Source organism: Coregonus clupeaformis, chromosome 33, assembly GCF_020615455.1.
Source record: "Coregonus clupeaformis isolate EN_2021a chromosome 33, ASM2061545v1, whole genome shotgun sequence".
Taxonomy (NCBI): domain Eukaryota; kingdom Metazoa; phylum Chordata; class Actinopteri; order Salmoniformes; family Salmonidae; genus Coregonus; species Coregonus clupeaformis.
In genome coordinates this window covers 28,004,475-28,030,464 of record NC_059224.1, presented here as the reverse complement: position 1 = coordinate 28,030,464, position 25,990 = coordinate 28,004,475, and the positions used below count along the sequence as shown (strand labels likewise).

Below are 25,990 nucleotides of genomic sequence, written 5' to 3'. Positions count from 1 at the left end.
GGTGTGTTTGGACCATGATAGTTTGTTGGTGATGTGGACACCAAGGAACTTGAAGCTCTCAACCTGTTCCACTACAGCCCCGTCGATGTAGATGTAGTTCACTCCATCTGTTGGCTAAACCATAATTATTATTATTATTTTTGTTATCTTGAATGTTAAAACATACAATCTACCTGCAGTGAAGCCGCTCAACATTTACATTACATTCAGTCATCTAACAGACTCTCACCCAGAGCGGCCCACAGACACAACCAGGGTCAACGCCCTGCCCGAGGGCACGTCAACAGATCTCCCACCAAGTCAAAACGGGGACCTGAACCAGCGACCTATCGGCCACCGGCCCAAGCTCCCAACCGCCAGGCCACCAACCCTCCAAGATCCCCCCACAGTTCCCAAGAGCTGCCCCTCAACCATCCGAGACCCACCCCCTCCAAAAATAAATGAAACCTCACCCTCTATTCCCCACCCCCGAACCCAAAAAAATTAAAACAGCAAGACCAACTGAATACATTTGAGTGCATGTGTGGCACTATTTACGTGTGTGTGTGTGCACATGTGTGCGTTTGAATGCGAGTGTGTGTCTATGCATGTGTACACACGTACAAGCACCTGCACGGCATCAGCCTCAGGCAAACAGACATGGGATGTAACAGCATTGCCCCTCAGTGTCATTCAAACTTACTTTTTTGTTTTGTTTCATAAAACTTAATTTTTACTTTTATCTTTGACCGTCATTCTATCCCCCGCCCAGCAACTCCACTCCCACTTGTCTCCAGTTCCACATCCCAACCCTCAGCTTCCCATAATTGCCCATCAGCTGATGTATGAGGCATAAATTGACACGACAGCATAGGACTCTACAATCTAGGTTTCTACAAAGTACATGAATCAATCAATAGCCTACATTTCATAGGCCAACGTGTGAAATCAGAATAATGATTGATATTGATTTTAAAAAAGCACTATTGCCCATTTAGAAATTCGTCATGATTACAAAGTTAAAATAATACATTTTTAAAAAAGTGATCAATTGCACCTTAGCAGCTCTAGCTAAAATCTGAGGGGACATAAAATACAAGAAAAATATCTGTGATCTAAAAAGCTCAGTGGACACCGGATCTAGGTTAAATAAAAAAAAGGAGAGGAACTGTGTACAGCCATCTCTAAAACATCTCCAGAGTGGTCTGGGGGTCAGTCAGTCAGTGTGTTAGCCAGCTAGTGGAGATGGAGCTGCATGGGGAGCCCAGGGCCAGGGGAGAGTCTGCAGTAGTGACCCAGACTGGCCTGAGCACACTACCTCTAGGTAGAGCTTCTGTCCAGAGTGGAGGTACAGCCAGATCACCCTGCTCAGCTGGGCTGGCATGGAGTACAGACCACACCACAACCGTGAAGCACATCAGACAATGAGGGGATTCGATTAAGATGGACCGGATTTTGCACCGGTCTATGGCCCGTCACGTGACTGGGTGAAGCCGGTGCAAAGTGAGGGAGGCACGCCCTGCTCGAATCGAACAGTATTCTGCCTCGCTCAGTCATGTTGTCAACAAGGCAGCATGATGCTTTGTTCAGAAACATACATCTATTTTCCATAAAATATACACTACCGTTCAAAAGTTAGAAATGTCCTTGTTTTTTAAAGAAAAGCCATTTTTTTGTCCAATAAAATAAGATCAAATTGATCAGAAATACAGTGTAGAAAGTGTTAATGTTGTAAATGGCTATTGTAGCTGGAAATGGCTGATTTTTTATGGAATATCTACATAGGCGTGCAGAGGGTCATTATCAGCAATCATCAGTACAGTTTATCCTTTTAAAAGGCTAATTGATCATTAGAAAACCCTTTTGCAATTATGTTAGCACAGCTGAAAACTGTTGTGGTGATTAAAGAAGCAATAAAACTGGCCTTCTTGAGACTAGTTGAGTATCTGGAGCATCAGCAATTGTGGGTTCGATTACAGGCTCAAAATGTCTAGAAACAAATAACTTTATTCTGAAACTCGTCAGTCTATTCTTGTTCTGAGAAATGAAGGCTATTCCATGCGAGAAATTGCCAAGAAACTGAAGATCTTGTACAACGTTGTGTACTACTCCCTTCACAGAACAGCGCAAACTGGCTCTAACCAGAATAGAAAGAGGAGTGGGAGGCCCCGGTGCACAACTGAGAAAGAGGACAAATACATAAGAGTGTCTAGTTTGAGAAACAGACGCCTCACAGGTCCTCAACTGGCAGCTTCATTAAATAGTACCCGCAAAACACCAGTCTCAACGTCAACAGTGAAGAGGCAACTCCGGGATGCTGACCTTCTAGGCAGAGTTGCAAAGAAAAAGTATAGTGTATGTGTTCTTTTGCCCATCTTAATCTTTTATTTTTATTGGCCAGTCTGAGATATGGCTTTTTCTTTGCAACTCTGCTTAGGTCAGCATCCCAGAGTCGCCTCTTCACTGTTGACGTTGAGACTGGTGTTTTGCGGGTACTATTTAATTAAGCTGTATGTGTATTGATAGCACTACAGTTGCAGCAGAAGGAACACAGACCTGCAAAGCCATAATTTGAGGCTTGTAAACAAGACAAATGGCCCCTTTGGTTGTGTCCATCTATGACCATGGGTCAGTCAGCCATGGGCAGGCCCAGGTACTAAATCCAAATGTAAAAAATGTACAGCATGTTGACAACCTGTCATGGCTGGGGCCAGTGATGGATGGCTGTAGCACAGCTCAGGGTAAATTATGTCAAACCACTTATATACTCAATACCTCCCACCCTGGCTGCATGGAGGAGGGGATTTTCCCCTGTTAAATATTGACTACGATCAATATCATCATGGTATCATGGTAGTGCATTAGCACTACAAGTAAAACTAGTAAGAACCTAAATGAGAAAGGACAACATTGAAGAAATCAATAGAAGGAAAATCTTAAGAGAACCTGTAGCTGATAGGGTGGGTACATACTGGAGAACAGAGGTTCTACTGTACCTTGGGAGATCTTGGTGTCAAACTCCAGCAGAGGGTAAAGGTTGTCAGGCAGCACCCGTCTGACCCAGGAGTTCTGCTCCAGGAAGATCCAGTGATGGACCAGCCTCTTCCTTTGGAGGAAGCCCTGCATGCGCCCTAGGTACACCGCATTGCCTGACACTATGTACTGCCTGGGGGATGACCAGAAAGTTAAACTTCTGACATTTCTAATGGCCATCTGGCTAATATGAATGAATGACAGAAAATGCATGACAAAAATGTTTTATGAATTCCAAAATAGTCATGTTCCTGATACAAAAAAAGGAGCAATCTGTGTTTGCAACATCCATGTTTGGACTTTTAAATTAATTAAATGTCTCAAGAATTTAGTTCAACTGTCTAACCCCATCAGAACCCAAAATAAGCATTCACCTTTGTTTAAATTACATTGTTTACAAACACTGTATAATTACAAAACATGGTTTAAACTATAATTTTGATCTCATGGATTGTCCTTGCATTCATAGCTCTGTAGAGCTATGGTTACATTTCTCCATCCCCAGCCCTCAGCTGTTTGCCGAATCTGGCAGGGTGACCGGTTTGTTGTGGTTTGAACTGCACTTTAAGAAGGCAGGGGAAAAACACAATGAGCCTGGAAAAATGTCATTCAATTCTGGGGTAAAAGATTCAGGCTCTGAGTTTGAGTTATGTGCTTCTGTTGAACTCCTCTGTATAGGTTGAGGGGATGAGCAGTCTTGAAGTTCAAACATATCATCGACTGACAGTGGATAGCGCTGGGTGCTGCTCTGCAGGCAATGTCTTTGAAGCTACCAGCGGTGCGCCGATACACACTGCTCTCTCCACAGGCTTCAAAGCATATCTAACAAGTTTTTAACCAACTGACAGTATAGTTCCATATTCCCACTCAATATGATCTGAAACGCATAAGGGTCCATTCACCAATTTACCGCCTGGTGACGTCACTAGACAGGCCAAAACTCCATCCCACCAAAACAGGCAGAAATTTCAGGTGTTCTTTTCTAACACACTAAAAGGGCTTTATCATTTTCACAGTATTATTCCAACCTTATTTATTACTTGTTTCCCTCATTAAAATGCAAATCAATTTATAACATTTTTGACATGCGTTTTTCTGGATTTTTTTGTTGTTATTCTGTCTCTCACTGTTCAAATAAACCTATCATTAAAATTATAGACTGATCATGTCTTTGTCCGTGGGCAAACGTACAAAATCAGCAGGGGATCAAATACTTTTTTCCCTCACTGTATATGGAACAAAAATATAAACGCAACATGTAAAGTGTTGGTGCCATGTTTCATGAGCTGAAATAAAAGATCCCAGAAATGTTCCATACGCACAAGAAGCTTATTTTTCTAAAATGTTGTGCACAAATTTGTTTACATCCCTGTTGGTGAGCATTTCTCCTTTGCCAAGATAATCCATCCACCTGACAGGTGTGGCATATCAAGAAGCTGATTAAACAGCATGGTCATTACACAGGTGCACCTTGTGCTGGGGACAATAAAAGGCCACTCAAATGTGCACATAACACAATGTTACAGATCTCAAGTTTTGAGGGAGCGTGCAATTGGCAAGCTGTCCACCAGAGCTGTTGTCAGAGAATTTAATGATAATTTCTCTACCATAAGCCGCCTCCATCATTTTAGAGAATTTGGCAGTACGTCCAACCGGCCTCACAACCACAGGCAACGTGTAACAACGCCAGTCTAGGACCTCCACATCCAGCTTCTTCACCTGCGGGATTGTCTGAGACCAGCCACCCGGACAGCTGATGAAACTGTGAATTTCTGCACAAACTGTCAGAAACCGTCTCAGGGAAGCTCATCTGTGTGCTCATCGACCTCACCAGGGTCTTGACCTGACTGCAGTTTGGCGTCGTAACTGACTTCTGTAGGCAAATGCTCACCTTCAAATGCCACTGGCACGCTGGAGAAGTGTGCTCTTCACGGATGAATCCCTGTTTCAACTGTGACGAGCAGATGGCAGAGTGGATTGCTGATGACAACGTTGTGAACAGTGCTCCATGGTGGAGGTGGGGTTATGGTATGGGCAGGCATAAGCTACGGACAACGAACAGAATTGCATTTTATCTATGGCAATTTGAATGCACAGAGATACCGTGACGAGATCCTGAGGCCCATTGTCGTGCAATTCATCCGCCGCCATCACCTCATGTTTCAGCATGATAATGCACGGCCCCATGTTGCAAGGATCTGTACACAATTACTGGAAGCTGAAAATGTCCCAGTTCTTCCATGGCCTGCCTACTCAGACATGTCACCCATTGAGCATGTTTGGGATGCTCTGGATGGACTTGTACGACAGCGTGTTCCAGTTCCCGCCAATATCCAGCAACTTTATTTCAATTGACGGATTTCCTTAAATCAACTGTAACTCAGTAAAATCTTTCAAATTGTTGCATGTTGCATTTATATTTTTGTTCAGTGTAATAATCACATACTTGTAGTAGGGCAGTGTCTCGATTATCTTCCAGTTGATGGCAGTCTCTTTAGGGTGCACACTCGGGCAATCTGGACCTTGGCTACCTGCCAGAACCACTTGTGCTCCACAAGGGTCTCCTGCAGCAGGTACACGCCCTGCAGGGTGTCCTCGTACACCTGCACTCAGTCAATCACTAATCCATCAGACAATCATACAGTAGAATTTAGGAACATCAAACACTACAGCAGCTTATATACTATTGTCATCCAAGCTAATTCCTCATGCCAAAGTTAACAAGTGCTTTTCCAATTCTATACATCAAGTAAACTAGCTGAGAAAAACAATTCCATCCATAATTTCTTATACAAACCACTAATGTGCCAAAAGCCAATATGATTTTATCAATTTTCTTGGTAACACTGTCCTTGATTGTATTTCTGGCTATTGCTATAGAGTACAAGGCTGCAGCTAGCCTGTATTCACACATGAAGTGTAATTGAGTGGGACATGCATTGATACGTCTATAATCCATTTAGCAGTCCATTACATGGGACTATGCGCTTCCTGCAGCCTGCTCAAGCTGTGACCTGTGAAATCACCAGCACAGAGCTAATGATCTGGAGATGCTTAATGGAAGAAGATGCACACTGATGGAATACTAAAGACACCACTGAATCGATGCCAGAAATTCATTTGTATACAAGCAGTTTGGCAAAGGAAATGATCATTGTCCTCCATAATGTTGAAAAGTCAGGCATCTCTCATATTTTTTCCAATACAAGTCAAGTGTTGACAAAAACATAATTGTGCTGTCATTTAGGTAGGTACACTGCACATTACACTCCACTCATTTTGCCTGAAATGTAGTCATTTAAAGAGTGACTGCCCCTAAAAACCAACTAATCCCTTTGAAAACGACCTGTGCCATCGAGTCAGAAACATTTATTCTAGCGTCAAAATTGACTACAAAGTGTAAATAGGATAAATTTGGTCAAAGTCAGTCTAGTCTAAAACTGAGTTTGAAACCTCAGTGCGTCACAACGAGTAAATGAAGGTTGGGTTTGGATTACAATTAGCCCCCTTTTGCCAAGCTCCATGTGCAAATCACATGTCCGCCGACTTCGCTTCCCTTCATTAAATGGGGCTCTGTTGTTTCATCACCCCCAACCAACGTGTTCAAAGGATCACAGCCGTTTGAGACTGAAAAGCCCTATTTGGATTGACCATGCAATGCATGCTTCCAGCAGGATACACCAGCCTGGTCTCATAGACTAGTAAGATGGTGCCGACGGAGATGGCGGCCTCGCGACTAGCTCTTAGGAAACTTTGTGTATTTTTATTTTTATTTTTTTAAACTTTATTCGCTCAGGAAATATTTTGTGTCATTACATACAGCCGGGAAAAACTATTGGATATTAGAGCGGCGGTAATTCACCAGAACTACCAGCATTATGACCAGGAATACGACTTCCCCGAAGCAGATCCTTTGTTCGCTCTCCCAAGAGCAATTGAACTGATTCCAGAGGCCGACCCAAACATCGCCGGCAGAGGAGAGGCACTTGATGCGGCCTGCTGGTTCGACTTAGGAGGCGCGTACACCACCCACCGCTTACGAGTATATTACTCGCTAATGTTCAGTCTTTGGATAACAAAGTTGATGAGCTCAGGGCAAGGATTTCTTTCCAGAGAGACATCAGGGCCTGTAACATACTTTGTTTCACGGAAACATGGCTCTCTCGGGATACTCGGAAACGGTCCAGCCAGAGGGATTCTCAGTTCATCGCGCAGATAGGAATAAATATCTGTTCACCCCACTATCATCCAGAAGGCGAGGTCAGTACAGTTGCATCAAAGCTGGGACCGAGAGACTGAAAAGGCCATCAGACTGTTAAACAGCCATCACTAGCACATTAGAGGCTGCTGCCTATAGACTTAGACTATAAATCACTGGCCACTTTAAGAAATGGAACACTAGCACTTTAATCATGTTTACATATCTTGCATTACTCATCTCATATGTATATACTGTATTCTATACTATTCTACGGTATCTTAGTCCATGCAGCTCTGACATCGCTTGTTCATATATCTATATGTTCTTAATTAATTCCTTACTAAGATTTGTGTGTATTGGGTATTTGTTGTGAAATTGTTAGTTATTACTTGTTAGATATTACTGCACGGTTGGAGCTAGAAGCACAAGCATTTCGCTACACCCGCAATAACACCTGCTAAACATGTGTATGTGACCAATAACATATTATTTGATTTGATATAGTACATTTTAATTTGGGACACTAAAATTAGTATGATATGCTACATTTGGTTACTTAAGGCCACAACGAAAGTAAGGGGTTGGTCGGGGTGGATGGGTGGGCGTATATTGCGAACGTCTAGCAACCCAAATGTTGCGTGTTTGAAATCTCATCACGGACAACTTTAGCATTTTAGCAACTTAATACTTTTTAGCTACTTTGCGTGTTAGCTAACCCTAACCTTAACCCCTAGCCTAGCTAACGTCATCCACCTTGCTAGCGTTAGCCACCCTACCTAGCGTTAGCCTACCTCAATAAAACTCGGATTTGGCTTAGAAACACGATAACATTTAAAAAGGTAAATCATTTGTAGGAAAACCTTTTGTCATGATTGTGATGTGGCCAGATTGACTTTAGATACAGTAGCTATAACCTTAGCCAGCTAACTACGATAGAGGGGACCACCGTATTTTAGCTAGCTAACATTAGCATTGCTAGCTATTTGACAAACTTTGCTAGTAACAGCAATGGCAACATCGAAAGTAAATTTGACAACATAATATAGCAATTATTTCCATTCCACTCCAAGTTAGTAATTGTAATCTAGACGAAACAGTCACAGTGTACTAACTAGCAGCAGCAAACTCAAACCAACCCAGGACCATAGCAAAACATGTCACAGTTGGTTGCATAGTGTAACAGCGTCACTGGCCTGAATCTAATCCAATCTGTAAAGCATAGAATTAGCTTCCAAACGAGATCTCAAGCAATGTTTATAATTGAGGGATGATGACAATCGTTTAACCTGTTTTTCTGTTAGACAAAGTGGACAGTTGGGTGCCAGTCTGATCCCCTGGTCATGAACGGATGCTGGGACCTAACAGAAGCAGCAAAGGTGGGTATCATAACACGTCCAGCAATGTGATTGCAATGGTTTAGCAACCTCAAAATCATTTCATTCACTGTTCACTTACCATTTTCACAGCCTGTCAGGCAAGACCTCAGAATGAAAGTGTGTCATGCGACACAAGTACCCTTGTGACACCACCTCCCTCAACTCCTATGAAAAGGACACATCGTCATAAGGCCTCTGATAGTGACCAGAGTTACTGCCTTCATCAACAACAGATAGTGTGTTATGTGAAAAGTTGTATTCAAAAATACAATACCCAGCTTGATAAAATAATAGGCCAATTCCCCAGCCAAGCAGATACAACTAGTAGAGTCATTTTGGTTGTGAAGTGCATTAGTGTCGTCCTTTCTTTAGACCCAAAATGCAATTTACCACTTAGCTGTCTATTATAAATCACCCTGTCACAGGCCCTCCCAGTCAACACCACCTCATAAGATTGCCTGTTGCAGTTGTTCAAGAGATGTCCAGTTTGAGCAGAACATGAAGCATAGAGAAGACCAGCAAGGGGGCCCTCATCAGCATCATGCAGACATGCCCTCGCTGTGTGCATTCCTATGAATGTTGGCAAGTATCCGGCCAACGGCAACAGCTTTCACAGGCTCATCATTTGTAGAAATACAGAAGGTAAACCACTTCATTACTTTGATACATTTGAAAACCCAATTGTGAAACAATTGATGTAAACTGACATTTGTTGCTTATTTTCTACTTCTTGGATTCATATAATGTCAAGGGCATAACCTAGTCTGGCAGAACCAACCTGATCGCTGTGTTCACCATTCTATTTCACTGCACATTTATGATAACAAAGGTGAACGCAGCGATCAGGTTGGTTCCCCCAGGCTAATCATAACCACCAATGATAATGTAAATCAGTGTTCTGCCTGTCTGTCTGTCTGAGTGTCTGTCTGTCTGAGTGTCTGTCTGAGTGTCTGTGTAGTATCTTTGAAGAGGGGCAAGGAGCTGATCTATGCTGCTATAGCCATCACTGGGGCTCTGGCAAAGACCTAACCTCCAGCCTCAACTCTTGCCTGCTCACCAACGGTCGTCAAAGTCCAGACTGACAGACGGGCTTGATACCGATGTCTCTGAATGAACATAGACTTGGCATCACATTTTTACTAGACAACTTTTATTTAGTCTTTTTTTATTATTGAATTGAGTGGTATCAGTTAATATGGGGAGGGACAAACCCTGTGTATTCTGCACCAGGATCAGGGAACTCCTGTTGTATATGGGACACCACACAGGAAGGTATGACCACTGGCATGTTTGCCAAGGTAGCCCCATTACCACCAGACAAAATGCCGATAGGCACAGTATCTGTATCAGCGGGAATGCACTTAAAATTAAGGCCACCATTGATTTGCACATGGAGAAATAGTTCTCCACCGTCTGAATTCCTGGGAGGAAGGAGAATAGACACTTGGCATGAAAGCCAGTGGCCTTTGTTCAAAACCTCTTATAGTACAACAGACAGCAGAGCTGAACACAGGGTAATGCTCCATAGAAGAGCCTCAGTGTCGAGGGAGAGGCTTATTAATTTCCCTACTCACTGCATCCAATTAATAATGTATAAAGAAATGCTACCATTAACAGTCATTAGTCAAGGTGGTATGATATTATTCTTGTGGCATAGAAAATTAATATAACCATAATGAGTGAAGTGTATTTATGAGCACCCAAGAGTGGGCACCATTCTAAAACAAATCCAGAGTAAGCACAAGGTTTGATACACTCAGCGCAGTCAATTGAATCAGAGTGCCATGACTGTGCATAACATTAACACAAAGTAGAATAAAAGTATAGGGTGGGCGCAACATCTCAAAGCGTTACTCACCCACAGTCCCGTCACCCCGGGCCAGCTTGCCCTTCCAGTAGTCGGTGGTGGAGCGAGGCCAGGTAGCGGACGTCACACAGTGTGCCTCCCCAGGATGCCACCGTCCTCTTACTGTGCTTCCATCACTGTAGGTAGATGGCCCTGAGCTGCCTGTCGAAGGATGACGGCTGGCAGAACAGCCAGTAGGTAAAGAGCCACAGGAACCGATACTGGGTGTACTGACTGAACCTGGTCTCCAGCTCGCAGTGGTCTGGTAGAGGCAGGGAGAAAGGCTTCAGGGTAGAAACCTTTAGCACAAGTGGATGCACTGCATGTCAAGGGTGAAATTGCATTGATGCTCCAATACATGGATAACGCCACAACAGTCCCCATCTAAATCTAGTGGAGTCCAAAATATACGGGGAAAACTGGACTAATTTTTAAATGTACACAGATCGATTCATGTCACTTACAGAAGTTTGTAAAATGTATTTTGGGATCATGAAATGGAACATACAGTATATGAATAAGGGAGGCCTATAGGCCATTAGCTGCCATAAACATTGCCCTGCCTGTAGGCCTATGCAGTTGATTTCAGATGGTGTATAAAGGGTAGGACTAGTGCTCCAGTTCAGAGGGTATAACATGACTCATAATCCGGAGGGAGACAGCTCGGAAACTGAAACTATTTGTGTCTAAGTTTCCGCTCCCCATATCACCAGCCGATAAAAACACTTTGAAGCAACTCAGCAGTGCAAAAAATTGGATAACCTTTTTTACCTCGATGGCTTCAATCATAGACAGACTGTCTGTAATAAACCAGAATCCTGCAAGGGGATACAGCTCAAAGGTTTTCCAGAGTAAAATGCCAATGTCGTGCTTCCCAGTACAGCATTCGAAAGATTGGGTATGATGAGTCAGATGAGGGCTCTGCTTTGAGGATTAAATAAAGTCATTGCTTACAGGTGTTTTCTTTATCCATTGGGAACAGCCATGTTTCTGGCCAGTATTCACACATAACTTGGCCATTGCCACAGCACAACAGTCAAGAGCCTTCATCTGCACTGCCAAAAAGTCCATCTGTATAACAAATACGGCATCCAGCTCATAGCAGGCAATAAAGGACATTACCACCTTTGAATCCCATTGCGTTCACAGTGAAGAGACTAATTATAATTCATAACTGGCTGTGGAGAGCAGACTAGTCCTAAAATTGATCCCAGCAAAAGTAAAAAAAATAAAAAATGGTATGCCCCATATGACCTTGCCTAATAAATCAGACTGATACCAATTCACAGTCCAAGCCAGAATGTTGAATAAAATTACATTTGAAATTACTCTACCGGTTGTCTGCAGTTGGTCCGTCAGTATGTCAAAATTAGAGAGAAAATATCCACAGGAAAGTATAATTTACCTGAATGTTTTTAGAGCACCGGTACTGCTGTTGACATTTCTAGCACCTGGCACATGCCCAAAACCATGTGAACACCTGCAAAACTTTGTTAGTATGCATGCATCGCATGTAGTTGCTTGAGAACATGCTGGAAAACATTGGCAATACTTCCAGGATGCTCAAGAGGCATACAGCTTCTTCCATTCAAACTTCAGCATGTTGCCCTCATCATCATCATCATCTTTGTCTACCAAAGAAGAACAAAACACGGTTGCAATATTCAAGTGACAAACATTCTTCCACTACCTGCCAAACTTTCATTCAGGACAATATGTGTGGCAGCAGGGGCGTAGGCCTCTAGGGAGGCAAGCCCAGCCAATCAGATTGCTTTTACTTGTCAGTGTTCCAAACAGGACATTATACTTTTTACCTAAACATGCAAACACCATCAGATAGAATTCGTAGCAAGCAGTGCACTGGTTTAGTCAGATTAGATTAAATATAACAGAACAGATTAACATTCACTCTCACAGGATGGGTTGCCAAAAGTAACTAACTGAAAACCACATACAGTGCATTCGGAAAGTATTCAGACCCCTTGACTTTTTCCACATTTTGTTACGTTACAGCCTTATTCTAAAATTGATTAAATAATTTTTTCCCCTCATCAATCTACACCCAATACCCCATAATGACAAAGCAAAAACAGGTTTTTAGAAATGTTTGCAAATGTATAAAATAAAATGAAACATCACATTTACATAAGTATTCAGACCCTTTACTCAGTACTTTGTTGAAGCACCTTTGGCAGCGATTACAGCCTTGAGTCTTCTTGGGTATGACACTACAAGCTTGGCACACCTGTATTTGGGGAGTTTCTCCCATTCTTCTGTGCAGATCCTCTCAAGCTCTGTCAGGTTGGATGGGGAGCGTCGCTGCACAGCTATTTTCAGGTCTCTCCAGAGATGTTCAATTGGGTTCAAGTCCAGGCTCCGGCTGGGCCACTCAAGGACATTCAGAGACTTGTCCTGAAGCCACTGCTGCGTTGTCTTGGCTGTGTGCTTAGTGTCGTTGTCCTGTTGGAAGGTGAACCTTCGTCCCAGTCTGAGGTCCGGAGTGCTCTGGAGCAGGTTTTCATCAAGGATCTCTCTGTACTTTGCGCCGTTCATCTTTCCCTAGATCCTGACTGTCATGTGCCTTTTACTGAGGAGTGGCTTCCGTCTGGCCACTCTACCATAAAGGCCTGATTGGTGGAGTGCTGCAGAGATGGTTGTCCTTCTGGAAGGTTCTCCCATCTCCACAGAGGAACTCTGGAGCTCTGTCAGAGTGACTATTGATTTCTTGGTCACATCCCTGACCAAGGTCCTTTTCCCCCGATTGCTCAGTTTGGCCGGGCGGCCAGCTCTAGGAAGAGTCTTGGTGGTTCCAAACTTCTTCCATTTAAGAATGATGAAGGCCACTGTGTTCTTGAGGATCTTCAATGCTGCAGAAATGTTTTGGTACCCTTCCCCAGATCTGTGCCTTGACACAATCCTGTCTCGGAGCTCTACGGACAATTCCTTCGTCCTCATGGCTTGGTTTTTGCTCTGACATGCACTGTCAACTGTGGGACCTTATATAGACAGGTGTGTGCCTTTCCAAATCATGTCCAATCAATTAAATTGACCACAGGTGGACTCCAATCAAGTTGTAGAAACATCTCAAAGATGATCAATGGAAACAGGACGCACCTGAGCTCAATTTCGAGTCTCATAACAAAGGGTCTAAATACTTATGTAATTAAGGTATATCTGTTTTTGAAAAATTTCTAAAAACCTGTTTTCACTTTGTCATTATGGGATATTGTATGTAGATCGATGAGGGAAATGTTTTATTTAATCAATTTTAGAATAAGGCTGTAACGTAACAAAATATGGAAATAAGTCAAGGGGTCTGAATACTTTCCGAATGCACTGTATGTCACTGTCCTTCAATGGCTATATGTACCATGCCACTGCCTATTTCATTTGTTCATTTAGCAAACAAGATATCTCATAATCCAGTGCATTTTATCACAGTCAACACACCTGTATTTCAGCTTTAAAAATGCTAAATTTTCTCTCTGCCCCATGGCAAAATGTGTACTATTGCATTTGAGGATGTACATTTTGCCCACTAACATTTTTTTAAATTTAAAAAAAAATTTTTTTTGTCATTTAGCAGACGCTCTTATCCAGAGCGACTTACAGTTAGTGAGTGCATACATTATTATTTTTTCATACTGGCCCCCCGTGGGAATCGAACCCACAACCCTGGCGTTGCAAACGCCATGCTCTACCAATTGAGCTACATCCTTGCCGGCCATTCCCTCCCCTACCCTGGACGACGCTGGGCCAATTGTGCGCCGCCCCAACATGGGTGAACAGCTGCGATGATTGTTCTCTATCCAATAGCATAAACAGCGAGACAGACATGCCCAGCAGCCCGATTTTGTTTACATAAGACAACACATCGCAAATTTTTTTAACTTGAGAAATACTGCACCAAACACCTTAGATGTAAAATTGTGCAACTAAAATATACTTGGCAAAAATGTTAAATTTATTACAGATTTCTTAAGTTCTTAGATTCATTCTGGTGATTTTGAGGAAGTGAACTAGGCTTCCACATCTACAGTATCTCATGGGGGACAAACATTAACCAAAGAGGAAACACCTCCAAGACTAAAATCTTGTTTTTCTAATGAGCAACAAAAAAACATGTGCCAATCGGTGTGTTCAGTGGCTCTTTAACACAAGGGGTGGCATCTCTTCGGAGCCAAACTGCCAATTTAAATATAACTTTACAACTTCCAAAAAGAACTGAACTCACCTTGGACTGGACCTGCCAACACATCCTTCTCAATTCCCCATAAGCTCTCTATGTCAGCGCAGGGCAGCCTCACTGAGGGCAGAGGAACATTCTCCTCCAGAACCAGCCACTGGGTCCAGTACTTGTGTGGTGGGAATCTCTGCAAACAGCTTCTCCTAGAGTGACCGGTTACAGTGCAGATTTCTGAAGAGAGTTCTCCACATGAAGATCAAACAGAAGGCACTCTTGGCTGTGATGGAGCAGTTGGCGGTGGCAAACGGGACTCCAAACGACATCTGTGTAGAGAGGAGAAGCCTACAAGTGATGAACGTGAACTTTATTCATTCACAAAAAAGGATCAGCAAATCTCGGGTCCATCAAAAAAAAGTCTAAAACTACTAATAAAAAAACATATGTTTTACATTACCTGTAAGTGTCTTGTCCAGAGTGAGTTGCAGGAACAAACTCAAAACAAGGTTCGGCAGGTGCTCCCAACCCTCAAGAGAGACGTGGGATCCAGCTGCCATAAGTTGAGAATAAAGACTTCGTCAATCAAGTCTAGTATCCCCGTGTTTGAGCTTTCAAGTGTGTACTCCCATTGCCTGCTTTCTTCTTTGACCTCAAACGAGGTCGTGGATAAAAGAGAGCACTGTCCCTGCAACTCATTCTCTCAACTCCCGTCGTGCAGTGCCATGTTTGCCACCTGCCATAGTCAGCCATTCTTGAGACGGATTTAACATTGAAGAACGTACCATTGTTGCAGTCAAAGGGGAAGTAACCTGGGAATGTCACACCTGGGCACGAGGAACGCTTGATTGAGTTTGCCCGGCATGCCATGAGCTACACTACATGATCAAAAGTATGTGGACACCTGCTCGAACATCTAATTTCAAAATCATGGGCATTAATATGGAGTTGGTCCCCCCTTTGCTGCTATAACAGTCTTCACTCTTCTGGGAAGGCTTTCCACTAGATGTTGGAACATTGCTGCGGGGACTTGCTTCCATTCAGCCACAAGAGCATTGGTGAGGTCAGGCACTGATGTTGGGCGATTAGGCCAGGCTCGCAGTCGGTGTTCCAATTAATCCCAAAGGTGTTCGATGGGGTTGAGGTCAGGGCTCTGTGCAGGCCAGTTCTTCCACACCGATCTCGACAAACCATTTTTACGTGCTACACGCTTCAGCACTCGGCGGTCCCGTTCTGTGAGCTTGTGTGGCCTACCACTTCGTGGCTGAGCTGTTGTTGCCCCTAGACGTTTCCACTTCACAATAACAGCACTTATAGTTGACCGGGGAAGCTCTAGCAGGGCAGAAATTTGACGATCTGACTTGTTGGAAAGGTGGCATCCAATGACAGTGCCACGTTGAAAGTCACTGAGCTCTTCAGTAAGGCCATTCTCCTGCCAATGTTTGTCTATGGAGATTGCATTGCTGTGTGCTCGATTTTATACACCTGTCAGCAACGGGTGTGGCTGAAATAGCCGAATACACTAATTTGAAGGGGTGTCCACATACTTTTGTATATATAGTGTACCAAAAGATGAATAGGCTATTCCAAAAATCCTAACTGACCCGGGCCGGTCTAAATCAAGGGCAGCTGTTCAGGCTGTACCATTAGGCTCTGTTAGTTAAAACAATTTTCAACAAATTACGTGGTGATCATCATCATCAGGATGAAGCTTGTATAAATCACATAATTCTCTCAATACCTGTTTGACAAAGTATTTTATTTGAAAACAATTTACAGTTAATAGACATTACCACAGCCAATCCATTTAGAACATGCAAATATCAAAATGGTAATTTAACTGCAGATCTTTCTCTGTTTACATCATATGCCACTGCTCTATGAGGACTTAAGTTTCAGTTGAAGGTTTAGGCCTACCCATTGGGTACAATATATAATCAGTATGCTACTATTTTAATTAATCTAGGTGATTTAAACAAATTACAGCCTAAGTACCAACACATCTAAAGAATATTGATAGCACATATAGGCCTTACACAAGACAGCAACCTTTCCTTTAAACTTTTGGCAATGTTAAGGTTGTGACTTGTATTTGAAATGCAATGCGGTATGCTTAGTAAGAGATGCATGTGTTCCCTCTGATATATAGGTTGATTTTGGTATAACATCCTGCTGCATACTATATGTGCAGACCCACTTTACCATATCATATAACGTTTAGAAAAAAACCTATGAAATAAGATATTGCAATCTGGTCCCCTATGACCAAAGTACATTTGCTGAGTCTGGCAAAATGAACGTTACACGTTCCAGAATATAATGAAAATGAACAAGTAACTGTTTCAACATGACCTGCTCTTTTAGTGTTGTAGGTGTGGACCTGCACTCAGTAATGAATTGTGGATGTGGTTATCTGAGCAAGTGATAATATATGCATCTGCACAACCATTCTCTCACCAATCTTCAGTTGCAAATAGTGCTCATGTTTCTGTGTGTTTATTTTCTACAAATCTTCACCATGTTTTGAGTGTTGTGATATTTCTTAGAACCCATTCTCTGCGTTCCAGACAAAGATACTTTATTTTAAGCAACATTTCTGACAGCAAGAGCTCCAATACACCAACATCAAATAGAATACAAAAAACAGAGGATAATATTACTTTGAAAGAAATATGTTCCAAATCATTTCATTAATGTACTTTGGATGAAATCCAGCAGGGAATAAAAAGCAACACTTAAAATACAATCCAACAGCTGGGCAATCAATAAAACAGAACATCACAATTCTGGAATGACAAGTGCATTGTAATCATCACATTTTTTTCTTCTTCTATCAACTAGAGTTCAGTGTACTTATGAACAATGAAACAAATGTACAATAATCACTTCATTAGGAACCCTGATATATTTGTCTTTATACCCATTGGCCTCAGGAGATAATGTCTCCAACATGGAAAGTTGGATATATCTGTGGGTTAGTAAGTAGTTGTAAGGGCAGACTAAATGTAATGCAGAGAACATTTACATTTTAGTCATTTAGCAGACGCTCTTATCCAGAGCGACTTACAGTTAGTGAATACATATTTTTTTTATACTGGCCCCCCGTGGGAATCGAACCCACAACCCTGGCGTTGCAAATGCCATGCTCTATCAACTGAGCTACATCCCTGCCGGCCATTCCCTCCCCTACCCTGGACGACGCTGGGCCAATTGTGCGCCGCCCATGAGTCTCCCGAGCAATCCACAGTGTTCTAAATAGTTTATTAATATAAATTGAGGGGCCACATGAGTATCCAATGTCCACAGACAATTCTGGGCTTACAGGGAAGGGGCCATTTATAATGTGCAGCTCTAACACACAACAGTAATACATAGTAAGGCGCTGACTCATGGTAAGTCTGTGTATTACTTGAGCTTATCTCTAAGGGAACAATACAACACTGGAATAAAGTAAATGGGAGAGCTAGACCCACAGCTCAAATCTTAAAATCCAATAAAGATTTGTGCTGATGTAAAAAAGAAACAGTCACCATTTACACAAGTCTTTAACACAAAACCTTTTTAAACATGTCAAATGTACAGTAAGAGGGAACGTGATGGGGTATATTTCTATACATGAAACAAATCCTCAAAATCTGAAATAGTCACTGTTATCTATTCACAGTTTGTGATCACAGTGTACTTTTGCTTGTTTGCTACATGTTTTCGATTATATCTTTATCATTCAGTGATCATTATCATTCTCTCTGTACAGAATCTGGGAGGCGGGGCAGTGGCTCATTAGGCTCCACCCCCTCAGGCCACCCTGATGCGAGGCTCCTCCTCTATCTCCTGCCTCAGGCTAGTATAGGTCACCGAGGGTTCCAGGGGCCCCAGAGTGGGCGTGTCCGTAATGGGGTGGCCGGCGTTGCGGAACTGCTTGTAGATGCGCGGGTCCTGGGCCACGTAGGTAGAGGAAGAGGTGTAGAGGACCAGACCCAATACGATGATGACGAAGGACAGGAGGTAGAGCCCTGAAAACTGGAGCAGACACATACAAACACACTTAGTCAGGACAGGAGGTAGAGCCCTGAAAACTGGAGCAGACACATACAAACACACTCAGTCAGGACAGGAAAACTGGAGCAGACACATAAAACACACTTAGTCAGGACAGGAGGTAGAGCCCTGAAAACTGGAGCAGACACATACAAACACACTCAGTCAGGACAGCAGGTAGAGTCCTGAAAACTGGAGCAGACACATACACACTCAGTCAACTGAGAAATGGAAATGTGTTTTTACATATCCAACTCACCCTGAGACACCATCGGCAACCCTAGAGCAATTAGTGTTAAGTGACTTGCTCAAGGGCACCAACAGATTTTTCACCTTGTAGGCTTGGAGATTCGAACTAGCGACCTTTCAGTTACTGGCCCAACACTCTAACCGCTAGGCTACCTGCTGCCCCCAACAAACAAACCTCAATAATCTCTTTCTGATGAGATGAAACACATTGAGGCCGTTGTAATAGTAGTGTTCTGAGTTTCCAACAGGCTGCCTTGAGGGCTGCTCATGGCACAATTCTAATGACAGATATCATGGTACAAAAGCAAAGGCACATATTCCCCCAAGATGTACACTGAACAAAAATATAAACGCAACATGTAAAGTGTTGGTCCCATGTTTCATGAGCTGAAATAAAAGTTCCCAGAAATGATTCATATGCACAAAATTTGTTTTCATCCCTGTTAGTGAGCATTTCTCCTTTGCCAAGATAATCCATCCACCTGTCAGGTGAGCATATCAAGAAGCTGATTAAATAGCATGATGATTACACAGGTGCACCTGTGTGCAGTTTTGTCACACAACACAATGCCATAGATGTCTCAGGTTTTGAGGGAGCGTCCAATTGGCAGGCTGACAACAGGAATGTCCACCACGGGCCTCCCGAGTGGCGCAGCATCGCAGTGCTAGAGGTGTCACTACAGACCCGGGTTCTATACCAGGCTGTGTCACAGCCGGCCGCGACCGGGAGACCCATGAGGCGGCGCACAATTGGCCCAGCATCGTGAGGGTTTGGCCGGCCGGTATGTCCTTGTCCCACCGCGCTTTAGCGACTCCTTGTGGCTGGCCGGGCGCATGCACGCTGACTTCGGTTACCAGCTGTATGGTGTTTCCTCCGACACATTGGTGTGGCTGGCTTCCGGGTTAAGCGAGCAGTGCGGCTTGGCGGGGTTGTGTTTTGGCTCTTGACCTTCGCCTCTCCCGAGTCCGTAAGGGAGTTGCAGCGATGGGACAAGACTGTAACTACCAATTGGGGGGTAAAATTTTTTTATAATAAAGGAATGTCCACCTGAGCTGTTGCCAGAGAATTGAATGTTAATTTCTCTACCATAAGCTGCCTCCAACGTCATTTTAGAGAATTTGGCAGTACTTCCAACCGGCCTCACAACCGCAGATCACGTGTATGGTGTCGTGTGGGCGAGCAGTTTGCTGATGTCAACGTTATGAACAGAGTGCCCCATGGTAGCGGTGGGGTTATGGTATGAGCAGGCAGAAGCTACGGACAACGAACACAATTGCATTTTATCTATGGCCATTTCAATGCACAGAGATACCGTGACGAGGTCCTGAGGCCCATTGTCGTGCCATTCATCCGCCGCCATCACCTAATTTTCAGCATGATAATGCAAGGCCCCATGTCGCAAGGATCTGTACACCATTCCTGGAAGCTGAAAATGTCCCAGTTCTTCCATGGCCTGCATACTCACCAGACATTGAGCCTGTTTGGGATACTCTGGATAGCGTGTTCCAGTTCCCGCCAATATCCAGCAACTTTGTACATCCATTGAAGAGGAGTGGGACAACATTCCACAGGCCACAATCAACAGCCTGATCAACTCTATGCGAAGGAGATGTGTCACGCTGCATGAGGCAAATGATGGTCACACCAGATACTGACAGGTTTTCTGATCCACGTCCCTACCTTTTTTTTAAGGTATCGGTGACCAACAGGTGCATATCTGTATTCTCAGTCATGTGAAATCCATAGATTAGGGCCTAATTAATTTATTTCAATTGACTGATTTCCTTATATGAACTGTAACTCAGTAAAATCTTTGAAATTGTTGCATGTTGCGTTTATATTTTTGTTCAGTATAATTGGAGCACTGAGATTGTACAGTGATAACTACAGTATGTCTAGAAACTCAAGTTAAGAATTAGGAAAATAATGAAATGCACTTGGCAGAGGATGAGGTAATGAGCAGAACTGTACACTCGTCTATTTCTATTCTTAGTGAACATCTATTAAGAGTCACACTGGCATCACATCCTAGACGGGAACCTGTCACGTGACAATCAAAAAATAGAATCCCAAAAGACAGGGTGGTAATACCATCTCAAATCAAATCAAATTGTATTTTCCATATGCACCGAATACAACAGGTGTAGGCCTTACAGTGAAATGCTTACTTACAAGCCCTTAACCAACAATGCAGTTTTAAGAAAAAAAAGTGTTAAGTAAAAAATAGATAAGTAAAAAAAGATATATATATACAATTAACGAGCAGCAGTAAAATAAAATAACAGTAGGGAGGCTATATACAGGGGGTACCGGTACAGAGTCAATGTGTGGGGACACTGGTTAGTCGAGGTAATTGAGGTAATATGTACATGTGGGTAGAGTTAAAGTGACTATGCATAGATTATAAACAGAGTAGCAGCAGGGTAATAGAGGGGGTTGGGGTGGGGTGGGGGGAGACAATGCAAATAGTCCGGGTGGCTATGATTAGCTGTTCAGGAGTCTTATGGCTTGGGGGTAGAAGCTGTTAAGAAGCCTTTTGGACCTAGACTTACCGCTTGCCGTGCGGTAGCAGATAGAACAGTCTATGACTACAATTGGCTGGAGTCTTTGACAATTTTTAGGGCCTTCCTCTGACACCGCCTGGTGTAGAGGTCCTGGATGGCAGGAAGCTTGGCCCCAGTGATGTACTGGGCCGTATGCACTACCCTCTGTAGTGCCTTGCAGTTGAACGCCGAGCTCTCGATAGTGCAGCTGTAGAACTTTGAGGATCTGAGGACCCATGCCAAATCTTTTCAGTCTCCTGAAGCTTTGTCGTGCCCTCTTCACGACTGTCTTGGTGTGTTTGGACCATGATAATTTGTTGGTGATGTGGACACCAAGGAACTTGAAGCTCTCAACCTGTTCCACTACAGCCCCGTCGATAAGAATGGGGGCGTGCTCAGTCCTCTTTTTTTTCCTGTAGTCCACAATCATCTCCTTTGTCTTGATCACGTTGAGGGAGAGGTTGTTATCCTGGCACCACACGGCCAGGTCTCTGACCTCCTCCCTATAGGCTGTCTCATCATTGTCGGTGATCAGGCCTACCACTGTTGTGTCGTCGGAGAACCTAATGATGGTGTTGGAGTCGTGCCTGGCCATGCATTCATGGCTGAACAGGGAGTACAGGAGGGGACTGAGCATGCACCCTTGAGGGGCCCCCGTGTTGAGGATCAGCGTGGCAGATGTGTTGTTACCTACCCTTATCACCTGGGGGCGGCCCGTCAGGAAGTCCAGGATCCAGTTGCAGAGGGAGGTGTTTAGTCCCAGGGTCCTTAGCTTAATGATGAGCTTTGAGGGCAGTATGGTGTTGAACGCTGAGCTGTAGTCAATGAATAGCCTTCTCATGTACAGTGAGGGAAAAAAGTATTTGATCCCCTGCTGATTTTGTACGTTTGCCCACTGACCAAGAAATGATCAGTCTATAATTATAATGGTAGGTTTATTTGAACAGTGAGAGACAGAATAATAACAAAAAAATCCAGAAAAACGCATGACAAAAATGTTATAAATTGATTTGCATTTTAATGAGGGAAATAAGGATTTGACCCCTCTGCAAAACATGACTTAGTACTTGGTGGCAAAACCCTTGTTGGCAATCACAGAGGTCAGACGTTTCTTGTAGTTGGCCACCAGGTTTGCACACATCTCAGGAGGGATTTTGTCCCACTCCTCTTTGCAGATCTTCTCCAAGTCATTAAGGTTTCGAGGCTGACGTTTGGCAACTCGAACCTTCAGCTCCCTCCACAGATTTTCTATGGGATTAAGGTCTGGAGACTGGCTAGGCCACTCCAGGACCTTAATGTGCTTCTTCTTGAGCCACTCCTTTGTTGCCTTGGCCGTGTGTTTTGGGTCATTGTCATGCTGGAATACCCATCCACGACCCATTTTCAATGCCCTGGCTGAGGGAAGGAGGTTCTCACCCAAGATTTGACAGGACATGGCCCGTCCATCGTCCCTTTGATGCGGTGAAGTTGTCCTGTCCCCTTAGCAGAAAAACACCCCCAAAGCATAATGTTTCCACCTCCATGTTTGACGGTGGGGATGGTGTTCTTGGGTTCATAGGCAGCATTCCTCCTCCTCCAAACACGGCGAGTTGAGTTGATGCCAAAGAGCTCCATTTTGGTCTCATCTGACCACAACACTTTCACCCAGTTCTCCTCTGAATCATTCAGATGTTTATTGGCAAACTTCAGACGGGAATGTATATGTGATTTTTTGAGCAGGGGGACCTTGCGGGCGCTGCAGGATTTCAGTTCTTCACGGCGTAGTGTGTTACCAATTGTTTTCTTGGTGACTATGGTCCCAGCTGCCTTGAGATCATTGACAAGATCATCCCGTGTAGTTCTGGACTGATTCCTCACCGTTCTCATGATCATTGACTCGGTTAATAAGGAAGTGGTCAGATGACGCAGATGCTAAGCTACAGGACTGTTTTGCTAGCACAGACTGGAATATGTTCAGGGATTCTTCCGATGTCATTGAGGAGTACACCACATCAGTCACTGGCTTCATCAATAAGTGCATCGATGATATCGTCCCCACAGTGACCGTACGTACATACCCAACCAGAAGCCATGGATTACAGGCAACATCCGCACTGAGCTAAAGGGTAGAGCTGTCGCTTTCAAGGAGCGGGACTCTAACCTGGACGCTTATAAGAAATCCCGCTATGCCCTCCGACGAACCATCAAACTGGCAAAGAGTCAATACAGGACTAAGATTGAATCGTACTACACCGGCTCCGACGCTCATCGGATATGGCAGGGCTTGCAAACTATTACAGACTACAAAGGGAAGCACAGCCGCGAGCTGCCCAGTGACACGAGCCTACCAGACGAGCTAAATCACTTCTATGCTCGTTTCGTGGCAAGCAACACTGAAGCATGCATGAGAGCATCAGCTGTTCCGGATGACTATGTGATCACGCTCTCCGTAGCCGATGTGAGTAAGACTTTTAGGCAGGTCAACATTCACAAGGCCGTAGGGGCAGACGGATTACCAGGACGTGTACTCCGAACATGCGCTGACTAACTGGCAAGTGTCTTCACTGACATTTTCAACATGTTCCTGACTGAGTCTGTAATACCAACATGTTTCAAGCAGACCACCATAGTCCCTGTGCCCAAGAACACTAAGATAACCTGCCTAAATGACTACCGACCCGTAGCACTCACGTCTGTAGCCATGTAGTGCTTTGAAAGGCTGGTCATGGCTCACATCAACACCATTATTCCAGAAACCCTAGACCCACTCCAATTTGCATACCGCCCCAACAGATCCACAGATGATGCAGTCTCTATTGCACTCCACACTGCCCTTTCCCACCTGGACAAAAGGAACACCTATAGTGAGGGAACAAGTATTTTATCCCCTGCTGATTTTGTACGTTTGCCCACTGACAAAAAAATGATCAGTCTATAATTTTAATGGTAAGTTTATTTGAACAGTGAGAGACAGAATAACAACAACAAAAATCCAGAAAAACGCATGTCAAAAATGTTATAAATTGATTTGCATTTTAATGAGGGAAATAAGTATTTGACCCCCTCTCAATCAGAAAGATTTCTGGCTCCCAGGTGTCTTTTATACAGGTAACGAGCTGAGATTAGGAGCACACTCTTAAAGGGAGTGCTCCTAATCTCAGTTTGTTACCTGTATAAAAGACACCTGTCCACAGAAGCAATCAATCAATCAGATTCCAAACTCTCCACCATGGCCAAGACCAAAGAGCTCTCCAAGGATGTCAGGGACAAGATTGTAGACCTACACAAGGCTGGAATGGGCTATAAGACCATCGCCAAGCAGCTTGGTGAGAAGGTGACAACAGTTGGTGCGATTATTTGCAAATGGAAGAAACACAAAAGAACTGTCAATCTCCCTCGGCCTGGGGCTCCATGCAAGACCTTGTGGAGTTGCAATGATCATGAGAACGGTGAGGAATCAGCCCAGAACTACACGGGAGGATCTTGTCAATGATCTCAAGGCAACTGGGACCATAGTCACCAAGAAAACAATTGGTAACACACTACGCCGTGAAGGACTGAAATCCTGCAGCGCCCGCAAGGTCCCCCTGCTCAAGAAACCACATATACATGCACGTCTGAAGTTTGCCAATGAACATCTGAATGATTCAGAGGAGAACTGTGTGAAAGTGTTGTGGTCAGATGAGACCAAAATTGAGCTCTTTGGCATCAACTCAACTCGCCGTGTTTGGAGGAGGAGGAATGCTGCCTATGACCCCAAGAACACCATCCCCACCGTCAAACATGGAGGTGGAAACATTATGCTTTGGGGGTGTTTTTCTGCTAAGGGGAGAGGACAACTTCACCGCATCAAAGGGACGATGGACGGCGCCATGTACCGTCAAATCTTGGGTGAGAACCTCCTTCCCTCAGCCACGACATTGAAAATGGGTCGTGAATGGGTATTCCAGCATGACAATGACCCAAAACTCACAGCCAAGGCAACAAAGGAGTGGCTCAAGAAGAAGCACATTAAGGTCCTGGAGTGGCCTAGCCAGTCTCCAGACCTTAATCCCATAGAAAATCTGTGGAGGGAGCTGAAGGTTCGAGTTGCCAAACGTCAGGCTCGAAATCTGAATGACTTGGAGAATATCTGCAAAGAGGAGTGGGACAAAATCCGTCCTGAGATGTGTGCAAACCTGGTGGCCAACTACAAGAAACGTCTGACCTCTGTGATTGCCAAAAAGGGTTTTGCCTCCAAGTACTAAGTCATATTTTGCAGAGGGGTCAAATCCTTATTTCCCTCATTAAAATGCAAATACATTTATTTTTCTGGATTTTTTTTTGATATTCTGTCTCTCACTGTTCAAATAAACCTAGCATTAAAATTATAGACTGATCATGTCTTTGTCAGTGGGCAAACGTACAAAATCAGCAGGGGATCAAATACTTTTTTCCCTCACTGTACATGGCTACTGACCCTAATTAGAAGTTGTGAGAGACAGAAAGTGACACTCAAGTACAAACCAGTCAGTTGTGTTGACACAGCAGTACACAGTGAATACTAAAATAGGACAAATGCACAC

At 43.8% G+C, this 25,990-nt stretch overlaps 2 protein-coding genes across 3 annotated transcripts in view; both read right to left on the bottom strand.

The window, feature by feature from the left end:
- Positions 1-1,215: 1,215 nt before the first annotated feature.
- si:dkeyp-114g9.1 (uncharacterized protein LOC555399 homolog) lies at positions 1,216-15,342 on the bottom strand. Its single transcript, XM_045210049.1, is given in 13 exon segments — positions 1,216-1,294; positions 1,296-1,366; positions 2,950-3,141; positions 5,455-5,507; positions 5,510-5,615; positions 9,901-10,010; positions 10,448-10,491; positions 10,493-10,719; positions 11,965-12,004; positions 12,006-12,060; positions 14,670-14,806; positions 14,808-14,944; positions 15,076-15,342. Coding segments are annotated over 13 exon segments (1,518 nt in total).
- Positions 15,343-17,775: 2,433 nt separating this feature from the next.
- slc35f1 (solute carrier family 35 member F1) overlaps positions 17,776-25,990 on the bottom strand; it is a 148,817-nt gene continuing 140,602 nt past the window's right edge. The window contains exon 8 of one of the 2 annotated variants that reach the window (XM_041861148.2): positions 17,776-18,635. In XM_041861148.2, the coding sequence (XP_041717082.1) occupies positions 18,411-18,635 (225 nt within the window). In that variant the 3' untranslated portion in view covers positions 17,776-18,410. Of the gene's footprint in view, positions 18,636-18,747; positions 18,790-25,990 lie in introns of those variants that run through there. The other variant, XM_041861149.2, reaches the window with a different exon arrangement.